Here is a 13537-nt window from a genome sequence, read left to right on the forward strand (position 1 = left end):
AAAAAGAAAAGAACTAAAACTCCCCAATGAAAAAAATTTTTAACTCTTGTAAAAATCTGTACTGAAGAATATACACACATGAAAGGCTGTGGGAATGATTTCATTGTGTGTTACCTAGAAAGAAAATAAATGTAAATATGCATAGAATGTGTGTATGGTGAAAATTCTGTTGAATCTCATAAAAATAATTGAAGTTAAAAGGTTATTAGGTGAGGGGATGATCCAGGAAAATACGTAAAGATAATAGGGTGATGTTAAAACAATCAAACCGAGGAATTGTTTCTAGGCTAAACCTCCATTCCTGGGAGGATTCTCTCAGTAAGATTCAGATCTTATCAGTCTTGAAAAATACTGAGACTTTTGAGTATAAATGCAAACACAAGTTATGGATAGAAGCTTCTGAAGTGAACGTGTGGGAAGATTCCCTCTGAGAATAAACTATATCAGCTGGAAAAAAATACACTGATAATAGCAATTCAGATTTCCATTACAAGAGGAAATGGACTGAGGCCTGTTAGTGATATGCAAATTAATGTGTACTTACATGGGATCTTATCTAAAAGAAATTGAAATGTACTCCAAAGCACAATGAAAAGAGGGTTATTGCAAACTAGTCCTAACACCAGTGTAGAGGGAAAAAAAAAAAAAAGGGAATAGAAAATTCTATGGTATGGATTCCAAAATCAAGTTCCTGACATCCAAATATTAGAGCTGTAGAAAATATATAGATGGTGATTCCAGGGTTTGCTTTTCACTTGTGAGAGTTTGCTTTTAGAAAAGAGCACAGGTGTCTAAGGCATTTTTAACTTTATTTTCTTAGCCAACTTTTCTTTCCAATCCACTGCTGGAAACTAACTTAAGCCAATTTGGTCATTTGCAATTGTCAGGAACTATTTGGGGGTATATTTCAGGGACCTTCAATACTTGGAGGTAGATGACACCTGTTCGGGGGATGGGGAACGTTCTCCCCAAATCTTCCAATTTAAGATGTGCTTCAAAGAAAGAAGTCTCAGACCGAACTCTGGTACACATAGAGTTTATGTGTAGCACATAACTTAAAACAAGTCTTGAAGTCTTAAAATCTGCTCTGTAAACTTGTTGGAATCCCAACTCTGTCCTTTTAGGAACCTGACTAGCCCTAATTGGAAAGTTCCTTTGAGGCAGATATAGCAATATTTTCATGGTAGGATTAAGCTGATCTTCTCATTGGGATCACATAAAAGTACAGAAACTTTCCATAAGCTGTTTACCACAGGACACAGGACCGGTCAAAATCCGAAGTCTAAAGAGTCACGGGGATTACTCGGCTACTTTGAGATATAGCTTTTCCTGTTTTGTTCGTAGAACAGTAGAGGTGCAAGTACAGATACTTCTATTTTTCTAAGATACCTTGAACACTACTCATTTCATCACTGAACAATCATATCCAGTATTCATGATGCTAAGTAACCAACCATTTATGTTGATGAGAGAAGTTAGCTAAGAGCTCAGGTAGCCGACTTTGCAATGCAGGCTTCCATTCGCATGTGTGAAGTGCTGGTTAAGCATCCCGAGCCCATGTGTCTCTCTTGGTTATATAATGATAATAACCAGATAATGGCCCCTAAGTTGTAAAATAAGATGAGTATTCACATGCATATTGTAGTAGACTGAAGTATTTCAAAGGTACAATTTACAGGACCAGCTGGCTTCATTGGTGACTTCTACCAAATATTTCAAGAAGAATTAACACCGATCCTTTTCAGTCTCTTCCAAAAAAAATAGAAGAAGTAGGAACACTCATTTTGCAAGGCCAGCATTACCCTGATACCATAGTCAGATAAGGACACCACAAAACAAGAAAATTACAGGACAATATCCTTGATACATAGATGCAGAAATCCTCAACAGAATGTTAGCAAGCTGAATTCAACAGTACATTCAAAGTATATCATACACCATGATCAAGTGGTATTTATTCCAGAGATGCAGTATGGTTCATCATCCACAAATCAATCATTATGATACACCACATTAACAAAATGAAGGGTAAAAATGATATGATCATCTCAGTAGATGTAGAAAAAGCATTTGACAAAATACACATCCATTTATGATAGATACTCTCAACAAAGTGGATCTAGAGGTCACACACCTGAAATAATAAAGGCCATATATGATAAGCCTACAGCTAACGTTATACTCAATGGCGAAAAGCTGAAAGCTATTCCTCTAAGATCAGGAACAAGATAAGGATGGTCACTCTCACCACTCCAATGCAACATAATACTAGAAGTCCCAGCCAGAACAATTAGTCAACAAAAAGGTAAATATATGGGGTGATGGATGTGTTCATTGACTCAATGGGGGGAAATCCTTTCACAGTGTCTGTTTACAAAATCATCATTGTACACGTTAAATGTCTTACAATTTTAACGATGCTGAAAAAGTAAATTATAGATAGCATCACACCCTTTTTTCTAATCACTTATTTGTCTTTCTTATAAATTCTTTGCTATGTTAATCTCTCATGAAATTAGGGAAATGCAGCAGGAAAATTATAGGATGATTTCCTCCCACACACACACAGTAGTGTTCCTTGAGGCAACAACTTGAGTTTACTCCAGGTTGTCTAAAAAGTTGTGGAGACTGTTTTTAAAAAGAGAAGAACAGCCAATGCTTTCAAGATATTAGCATAGGCTCTCAGAATACTACCCAGGAAGCTGGATGGAGAGAATTTCTGTGCTAGATTTCTAGCAAAGCTAGAAATTGGGGCAGTCATTGCACTCCTCAAGGCTAGTGTGCTACTGTCCTTCCCCTTCGTAGGAAGTACTAATGAACAAGCATACTTCTCTAATTTAGTTCCCAGGGTCTAATTTATCTGATAGAACTGAGGTTATTAATGATTATCTAACTTATTTAAAATTCTCTAAATTTTCTACTTCACTCTGTATATAATAGAGACTTAGATTCTATGAGTATTTCACCAAATGCAAAAGTGTTAAAAGTGTAAATATTCCGTTTAGGTATTCCCATAGAAATTTTAAGACTATTAGGTTATAGCTGTGGGTGTCAGAAGCACCTGGAAGCCTTGTTGCAAACACAGAGATTGCCAAGCCCCATCCAGAGTTTCTGATTCCCCAGGTCTGGAGTAGGTCCAAGAATTTGCATTTCTAACCAGCTCCTAAAAATCCTTTGAGAACCCCTCGTCTCCTGCCATCTGCCCTCTGCCCTCCACATGAAATTTAGATGGCATTGTGAGGATCCTTATAACGTAGGAAAAAAAACTGTATTCAACTGTAAAATTGTAGAAAAGGAAAATAATTCTTTAAATCAGTGTTCTATATTATCTTTCAATAAATAATTAAGGCATATCATTAAATTAAAGTATTTATTTTCCTGAGGCTCACCACACATGGTTCAGATACTTTGTTTTCTAACACATTCTTCAGACCTGATAGTATGCCTGTAGTAAGTGTAGAAACAGAGTAAGTGTAGAAGTGATGGAAATATTTAGGACCTCAAATAAATGATGCTTTCCCCCACCCCCCTCTCTTTGCTACAATTATGTATAAATGAAGCCTCTAAAATTGTCATGAATGAGAGGTAAGTTGGGTGCAGAAAACCAACTTCTAGGACATTAAGGAGAAATACTCATGTATGGGGAGACAAGGCAGTTAGGAGAAACCTAAACACTGAGATGTAAGTGAAAATTCTGCCTTGTAACTGAGGCTTGTTAACTTAGCACATGCAATATTACGGCAATTATTCAGTTTGTAACTAGACTCTTGAATATAAAAAAGAAATCGGTCAGCTTATGCATTATTGAAAATTATTTTAGATCTTAGGATTCATCTCTTGAGTTGTTGAAGAGCCATAGTATATAAAATTAATATGGTAAAAACACCTGTTAAACGAGAATATACGGTTTCACATATTTTTATGATTTTTATGACATGAATTTTAAAATGCTATGTGGAAAAAATATATCCCTTGAAAAGTGATTTGGTTAGTTGCCTTATCGCAAAGTGTGAGAGACTTCATTGAAAGAACTGCAGAGCTTTGTTTCACATCAAGTGCAAGCCGCGTCTAGAAAAAAGGAAACCAAGACTCATCCTCAGACCTTACCCCAGTTGGCATCAGTCTCCCCAGTGCCCTCAAGTCCACAGTGACTTGGGAAAGGAGACAGAGGACAAAAAGGGAGCTCCCTAAACACCTCTTTTGTGCTAGTACTTTACACAGGGCACCACATCTGACGAGCCCAGAAAGGATATTCAGACCCACTGAAGTCCTGATAACCTGCTTCCCTCACTGAGCTTCTGTGACACGTGTCACAGCTGAACTCCGGCACTCCTGACAGAAAGCAGCCCTGTGTCACTAAAGAGTATGGAAACTTTCCAATTTAACTCTTAAGTCATTAAATACTTAAATAAAACTTTGAAAACTTACAAATTTCTCATCAGGATCATGTATAAACTGAAATTTTTACTCCTTTAAAAATGTTAAGTATGAACTCGAGTGAATGTATTTTATTTTAAGTGGAAACAAAGTAAACATTGAATGTGATAAAACTGTTTTCTTAAAAGTATCTTACACAGTTTTATGGAGACTGGTGAATTACAGGATAGGAGACAGAAGATGAGAGTCTTGGTATTATTTTATCATAGAGATTTGGTTTTTATTTTTAATTGTCATAATGCAACTTGTGTGATAGAAAAGAATGAATTTCCCACTGTGCTTGATGATCATCAAAAATGTTTAGAAGGAGAGGGACCAATTTTAAGGAAAGCACACAGCACTGTTTCTGTATGTTCCGTGGGGCAGGTTTGCACTTTGATTTGCAAGGAGGTTAATGTTGCTTTCCACTCTGTGGTGCTTTAGGCTAGTTTAATGTCACGGTTGGCTGCACTCCTTTCTTTCATTGTCCAGGGTCGCGGTGTAATTCTTTGCTCACTCATCAGCCTCCTGGTTTTGCCCTGCCCCCGTGTCTCCACAGATCATTTTGTGTTTCTCTCCGGTTGGTCACACGCTGAGAAGTAGAGCTCGGAAGTTCCCAGCCCTGGTTAACTGCACGGCTGTTGACTGGTTCCATGCTTGGCCCCAGGAGGCTCTGGTCACAGTCAGCAGGAGGTTCATTGAGGAAACCAAGGGAATTGAGGTATGCCGTGTCAGCCTCTAAATCTCTCTCTCTCTCTCAAACACACACACTCTCACTGACCCAAGTCCTCAGTAAAACATTTCCAAAATACACCTCCTAGCAGAAAGCTGTCCTTGTTTGTTTAAGATGATAAGATCATCTTTGTGAGTTTACATTTTACTGAATATGATGGCTGATCTTTTTGTATCTGGTTGAGGTGCATACACACACACAGACACAGATACACACAGACACACATACAAGAGACACATATACACTAACACACACACAGACACACAAACAGCACGCGAGTTCTTACTCATCCACTGACTCACCAGAAGGCCAGGATATTCAGAACGTACTGAATATAAATCCTTTACATTCACAACTAAACAAAAAAGTAGGCACCCATAGCCATGCAATGCTTGTTCTTAACAAAGTAAGGCAATTCATTGTGATTTTTCTCATTATGGTATTGATAGGTGAAAAATCAGGCCCCATCTATTTTGCAATCACTAAGTCAACTAATGTATATGCTTCTTTGTTTTATGGGTGTATGTTTTATAGATTATGTTTGTCATTTGCTCATGTTGAAATTTCCACCTCCTATTGCCTTTTTAAAAAGTTGCATGAAACGAAAAACAAGAAAAAAAGAAACAACTTCAAGCGTTCAGATTCAAAGTGAGAAAGGAACGTACCAATAGATATGAAGGTGTCATTTAGACCTCCTGGAAATGAAGTTGTGCATCCATCAAGCACCTTTCTGATTGGAAAGTTTGGATGGATGGTGATTGTGAACATTTCCCAGGGAGGTTTGTCTTCTGATTCCTTGGAGTGATAAGTCGAACGGTGCCTAGAATAAGTCAGGCAGGAAGAATGATTCTCAGAGCCAAAAATAAAATCAGGGATATGTAAGGAGTGATGGCTCTTTCCAGCTGAAACTTTGCTGTGAACAGGGACAACCTGCTGTAGCCTCCTTTCCTCCCAAAACCGTAACTGCTGCTTTTCCAAAGCAGTCCTTTCACATTTCGTTGAATATTATATCTTTTGGTGGCCAGAGGGTTAGAAATCTGGGCATATTTACTTTTTCAATTAATGATTTGTAATGCTGCTAGCTTTATTGCATATTTATATTTCTATGTATATTTTATATACATAATATATACAGCTTTATCATATATGGTTTATTGTATTTTCCAAAATGTCTATTAATCTAATTACTTACTGCTGGATTGCCAGGGAAGAACTGTTATGCAACATCTAAAAGATGTATATGATAGAGGTTTTATCATATTCAAATACCTCCTCTTGCTTTTCTCCACACACACACTTAAAACATTTCTATAAATTAATGAAAAAAAATGAATTCCTCTATTTCACTGTTTTCTTCATATCCAGAAAGTTCTTTCTCTTGCCTGTCTCTACACTCACCCCTAACATTGAATGAACTTGCCTAGACCTTTAAAACAACATCATCATCAGGATTTGGGGGGGTAAAGAGTGAGTAATATTAATGTGTGGTTCTATTTTTTTTAAGTGATATTCACTTTTCCCCCACTGGTTGGGGGACACTGCAAAGCTTTTCTTACATTTAGGGAAATATATGTAAATTTGTTCCCATGAACAGAGTGGTAGACTGTCACAGGAGTGATTGATTTCTGTCTGAAATGCTGTTCTCCACATTATGTGTCTTCCTCGAGTCAGAGGAACCCCATTTAGTGGAGACTAACGCTAGCGTTACATAAAGTCTACCCGAAATATTTTTTACTTTAAAATCTGGAAAACCATTAAATATGACTAATGATGGTCAGTTACTAATACAAATTTCTTCAGCTATTGCTAGGTCCACTGCATTTCTGGAATTATGTAGGGAATTATTTTGTCTTCTGATAACTACAAGAAGCATTAAGAATGCCGATTTACTAAGAGGAAGAGAGCCTGTATGTATCTTTTGGTAGCAAAATTCTGTTTCATCCAGATCATTTGATTAGGCTGGCTTGGTAAGGAAGAGAAGAGGACCAGCGTGCTTTGTTTCTTAATGTTCATTTCTCAAATGGGAGGAAATCAGAGCCGGTGGTGTGGTTTAATTTAGTGTCTGGCACAGTGCTTTAAGCCCCTTGCCTTTGCTGCTTTGGTGCAGACTCTCTCCTGTCAGAGTAGGTGCCACTTAGAAAACAGCTCCTCCTGAAGGAGCTTTGATATGCCAGTGACCATTGACATCTACTGGATGAGGCAGGACTTGCATCATTTTAAGTCCAGAGGGCTCCTCGCAGGTCCTCAGCTCTATTTGGCGGTATCATGATGCCTCCTATAGGATGCTGGGTGCCAAATAGGAATTTAAAAAGCACTTTCCCATTTCTATGGAGCTGAATTATGCCTGGAAACAAATTAGTCAATTTCGTTCCAGTGCTGTGTGCTTATTTAACTTTCCCACCTTCCTAATTTGTTACTCAGGAGCAGTAATTATAATTCAGAATGCAACGTGTCCACCTTCTCCAAATGCGTGGGGCCTTTTCAGTAGAGGTCAAAAACAGCTTTTACATTTTTTGAATGAGCACTAATTTGATCACTTTCTTAGTTTTAATTTCCACCGTTAAGACTGAGAGTTGTCAGCATAATTTAGCACTTCTTAATTATTGGCCTCATTTGCTGAGTGTAAGGTACTTATACAAGGTGCCCCCCCGCCCCCCGCCTTTAGCCAGAGAAAGGATTCATTAAAGGCAAGCGGTTTTGTGTGTGTTGACATATAATTTTCAGGTAGTACACACTCAGCACCCAGGGGTGTGGACTGACTAAGTCTAAGTTAATGTTTGTGCTACTTTTCTGTTACCTGGTATTGAACTAAAATGACAGCTGACAGAATGACCAAAATAGTTTGACACTGAAGTATCACCAGGTATTTATCTGAAGACTTTGTGTCAACATACACTCCTCATAGGAGATTTGGAAATGGAGATGGAAAGACACAGTGTAAGGAGGGAGAGGATACCCTCCAGCCATCCGTGGGAATTGGGTTACAAATGATAATTGGGAGATCTTGTTGAGAAGTATATGGGTCCCAGTTAGGAGAATCCAGGAAAAAAGGAAGGAGAAACAGGTGTTAAAAGATAAGAAATGGGACTACCCTGGTGGCGCACTGGTTAAGAATCCGCCTGCCAACCCAGGGGACACGGGTTCGATCCCTGGTCCGGGAAGATCCCACATGCCGCGGAGCAGCTAAGCCCGTGCGCCACAACTACTGAGCCTGCGCTCTAGAGCCTGCGAGCCACAACTACTGAAGCCTGCGCGCCTAGAGCCCATGCTCCGCAACAAGAGAAGCCACCGCAATGAGAGGCCCGCGCACCAGAATGAAGAGTAGCCCCTGCTCCCCGCAACTAGAGAAAGCCTGCGCGCAGCAATGAAGACCCAATGCAGCCAAAAACAAATTAAATTTTTAAAAAAATGAATAAGTCCTATTGTGAAAAAAAGATAAGTAATATTTTTGATTTTTCAAGTCAAAATGAATAATCGACCTACTTGAAAGCAGGGCTTGATGAAAAGAGAAATTTTTGAATGGAAGTGAAAAGACGAGTTCTCTGAGGAGTGAGATTTGCTTCGGAAGGAGTAGAAAAAAAAGGTCTGAGCAAGATGGAGAAGCCCATGCCCATCCTTTTCAGTCATGTTGTCCAACTGGCAAGTAAAAATTCTCTGTCCTTTTGCCGTGATACTTCAAGATCGTCACACAGGCGCAATATCATCGGCTTTATCAATAAAATGACTTTATTTCACATGCTGCCACCTCTTCCATCCAGAACTTGTTGAAGGTTTGGCAACATAAGAATGGCACATTCTCCTACCGTTTTCCAAACCAATCATGGGAAAATGTCCACTCAAGGAGGGAAGTTATTGTACTGCTGCTGTATTTCAAAGACTGATTTCGTGACTGGTCTCTAGCTTCCTTTTAAAACCTTAGGCCAAGCATGAAGCATAGTAAACAGCACTTTGTTAGTGATAGGTACGTTAGCAGCAGCATTTCTGTTAATGATTTTAAGCGCAGTTCTTGCTTTGAAACATAAGTGAGGGTTATTCAGTATGAATTTCAAAAGTGGAAAGATAACCTTGTACAATAGAAATTCTGTGAATCTGTGAAAAATATCTTCTTTCTGAGGACTACTGAAATCATTTTAAAAGATTAAGACAAAAACAAGTGCAACCAAATTTCTATTGAATCTGCCTAAATCTCATACTGGCTCAAACCTATATTCAAACAGATGGGAAAAGGCCCAGGTGGTGGTTCATATATTCCCCATTCTTCAGCCCTCTTTCCCCTTTGCACATACACACAATAACATACTGTTCGCCGTACATTTCTTGCTCTGTGCAAGTTACCTAAATTTAGGATAGAATTGCAAAAAGCAGTAGAATGCTGCTTTCCAGGGTTTTTGCAGTTATGAAAACTTTAGGAATCCCCCCTACCTGGAAAGTAGGGTCCAGTTTTTATAGCTGCGCAGGAACTTGGACGTGCTGTGAAGTTGAAAGTTTAGCTAAATCAAATGCAGGCATCGCTACATCCTAGTTATAGCTTTGTGGCTTTCCTACAGTGCTGGCCTCCCCAGATCCATCTCCTGCCTTGTCTGCTTCTCTGAGAGGGGAAGCTGGGCTCCATCTTTCCTCCCCATGCCCCTAGTCCTCAACTAGCATCTTTGTTTTAATGTTCTGTCAGTAAGCCATTGAAGGCTACCTCTTTCGAGGATTGGAAACTCATCTGGAAGATGGCTAGCTTATGCTGGACTTAAACTTGCCTTTAACCCAGGCTTGGTCTCTAAAGTTTAAAGAGAAAAATAAAAAACACGAACAAACTAACAATAAAATGCCGTCACCAAAGTAGCGAACAAAAACAAAAAACCAGCATGTAATTTAGAAAACTCTGCATTTAACACTTGTGGCTGCTCTGTCTGGTGGTAATCTTCCTGGGACTACTGTTGGTACTATTACCATCACCAAGAGCAGGGTAACACCTGCCCTGCATTTGCATTATTTCCCACCTCTCATCACCAACCTTCTAAGCAGGGACCACTGGTTTCCCTGTTGTACAGGTGAGAGGCTGGCAGCCATAAGCGCAAGATCCTTAAGCAGGTGAGGGGCCCATTCGGCACTTTCATGCCAGAGCTCATATTCTTAAATCCTGCTCTGGACTGTTGCACAAATGTTTGCCTCTTCCGAAGGAGGAATAAAAGGAAAGGAAGACAAGAAATAGAGTAAAAAGGAGTGAGGAAAGTCTAACTGTTGATTTTGTGGGCAGTAGGAAGTATAGGGAATGCAGTAACTTGCCCAATTTGACAGAACTGGAAATCTAACCCAGGTCCTAGGATTCAAACCCCGCATCCCTGGCTGCCTCCACAATTTTTTCCTGGGAACCTATTAGCACTTTGAGTAGTTTAGGAGAGTAGCTCAAATATAATACTGCCATTTTGTGCGTTATTAAATTTTTGTTATTTAATAAATCAGACTTAGAACCACAGTATCTAAGAGATTCTCTACTTTGACCAGACCCAAAAGGAGCTAAAAAGTACAAATAGGATATATTGGGAGTCTGGGATTGTCATGTACACACTGCTATATTTAAAATAGATAACAAGGACCTACTGTAAAAAAAAAAAACAAAAACAGAAAAAATGAAATTAAAAAATAGATTTGGAATTATTGAAAATTAACGTAGGTATTAAATATGTACAGTTTTGTATATTATACTTCAGTAAAGCTGTGAAAAATTAGCATAGAAATAATTTCTGAGATAAACTACCAAGATGGACAGTAGGTGTATGACATTATACGTTACAAAATTATCCCAAGTTAAACTTGAAAGGGAGGGCTTCACTGGTGGTGCAGTGGTTGAGAGCCTGCCTTCCAGTGCAGGGGACGTGGGTTCCAGCCCTGGTCTGGGAAGATCCCGCATGCCGTGGAGCAGCTGGGCCCATGCGCCACAGCTGCTGAGCCTGCGAGCCCCAACTACTGAGCCCACGTGCCACAACTACTGAAGCCTACGTGCCTGGAGCCCGTGCTCCGCAACAAGAGAAGCCACCGCAATAAGAGGCCCGCGCACCACAACGAAGAGTAGCCCCGCTCGCCGCAAGTAGAGAATGCCCACGAGCAGCAATGAAGACCCCACGCAGCCATAAATAAATAAATATATTAAAAAAGAAAAAAAACTTGAAAGGGAAACGATTTTCTTTTTCTTTTTTATCTGCCTCCTTTCCCTTCCTTGAATACAATACCCTTGAAAGACTGAATTCAAAAGTACAGATATATAGCCGTCTTTGCTGGTCTTGGGAAGGTGTAAAATCCTATGTAACACTTCAAGTGTTTGATTTCATTCTGGCCTCCAGGCGTTGGTTTTCATTCAGATTTTGCTGTCATTTTCAACCACGGGGACATGCTGGGCACGTGCTTGAAGAGTCAGGTGGCCAGAGTGGCAGCGATTGCCCCTGCTGGAGAGCCAGGTCACCAAGTAGAAGAGATTTGTTTGTGTTTCTGTGCTTACAGTGAGCCATCACAGAGAGTAGAAATTAAACACTTTTTCTTAATGTGAGGAAAAAACAGTTTCTTCTTTGCATCCGATTATGCATTGGCTTCAGCAGTGTTTTCCAAAGCATCTTAGTGGGGAAACCTTGGATTTATAACCATTGGATACTGGCACTTGGCTTATTTTTATTTTTGCTTTCACCATGATTGGCTGTAAATTGACTACAAATGGGATCAACCGGTTTTCATTAAGGGGCCAAATGTAGCAGGAATGAGGTTCTCCACTCCCAGCTCTAAAAGTGAAAATACAGCGTTGCGTCCCCATTACTGTAGCCGCACCAGCACAGGCAGCCATCTCCTCCCGGGTCACCCCCCACCCCACACTGCCACCCCCCCAAAAGAAAACTGGAGATAAATGAATGGCAGAATAAATAATTTATGCTAATGAAATTACTGCAATTAGTAGTTCTACAATGACCCTTTTAAAAGCCACAGCTGTTAATGTCAGGAAGTGCTGTCACTACTGACCTTATCATAAGAGAAAGTGACAAATTGAGAATGCAGGGAAGACCAGTCATCAAAGAGGTCTGTTCTGGAACGATTAGAGTTTTCTGAAAAACAGTGTGAATTACAACCAGCTGCTCCCTGGCTCTGCAAGTCTCCCATGCTGTGCCATTTTGTTAAGTCCGATAACAATAGTTATTTTGCCCCATTGAGACAAGTTGTCTCGGGCCACTTCTAGCTCTACCGGAAACCACTTCTTCCATCGGGGATTTACAAATGAAACTGTTGTTAAAGAAAGCTTTTCAGGGCAGCCGAGGAGCCTCCTCATAGGATCATGGTTGGGCAGAGGCCAGGTTTTGTTTTGTTTTTCTTTTCTGCAAGGAGGTTGCACTTGGCTGGGGACATATTTATATTTTAGAGATATACATGCTGGCTTTTAGTCTCATTAAAACAACACAGGACAGGCGTGAATTTCTGCCCATGTTTATATTGTAGTCAAGTTCTCTAAAAAATAAAATCCCTAAGGGGATATTTATATGGTGTTGCTTAACTTCCTTATAAATTTATATTCTGAATTCACTATTTGGTAATGTACATACGTCTCAGATCTAGTAGAAACAAAGAATATTCAGGATTTGTATCATTCGGTATTTAACTTTTGCTTTAAAAACATTTTCGTTACTAGCGCCATAGATTTTTAATATGCAGAACAGTCTGGTATGTACATATTTTAAACCCAGTCAGGCGTTTTCCATGAGGTTGGAGAGCCAAGTGTTTAGAAATTGCTTTGGAGCCATTCTTCTCTGACAAGAATCGGCCTGTCTCTCCTCGCACCCCGGGTTGTGATATTAATGGCGCAGGTCTGAAACGTTTAACTGCATCACCAGCCACTTGTGTGCAATTTCCCCAAAGCTGTCTGAGCTTTATTGACAACACTTTGGTAAATTATGTGTGACTTTCCTAAGAGTTGGTGTAGCTCATTTAATTCATATTAATTGATTTTTAGGCTCCCGTTGATTAATTGAACCTGGTTCATCTCCTACAGAATGCAATAAATAATCATTAAAATGCGGGAGATGTGACTCCACAAATTAAAAAGGGAACTACTTCAGAACTCAGAGAGGACAAAATGGAAAGAATGTCTAGTGGGGGGTTCTCCAGTAAGTCTTCAAAGTAGAGTTGCTCAATTTTTTGTTTGTTTCAAATGAGAATACATATAATCATACTATTTTTCTCCCAGGAGCAGTGACTTTTATACCTTATCCTCCAGTTTGTTTCCACATGGGTTCTTATAAAACTGTGTATTTCTCAGTTTAACCTTTTTTTTTTTTCAGTGACTGTTAGTTTTCTTTGGCTGACGTTTAGCTTGAAAGCAACACCAAAAATACTTCTCTGAGTACTGTGTCTCAATTTCTC

At 39.4% G+C, this 13537-nt stretch overlaps 1 protein-coding gene across 1 annotated transcript in view; it reads left to right on the top strand.

Annotated features, from left to right (window-relative positions):
- DNAH11 (dynein axonemal heavy chain 11) overlaps window positions 1–13537 on the top strand; it is a 316314-nt gene that overhangs the window by 194853 nt on the left and 107924 nt on the right. Inside the window, 1 exon segment of the mRNA XM_032643357.1 lies at window positions 4976–5137. Within this exon segment, the coding sequence (XP_032499248.1) occupies window positions 4976–5137 (162 nt within the window).

The sequence above is a fragment of the Phocoena sinus genome, chromosome 9 (genome assembly GCF_008692025.1).
Source record: "Phocoena sinus isolate mPhoSin1 chromosome 9, mPhoSin1.pri, whole genome shotgun sequence".
Taxonomy (NCBI): Eukaryota; Metazoa; Chordata; class Mammalia; order Artiodactyla; family Phocoenidae; genus Phocoena; species Phocoena sinus.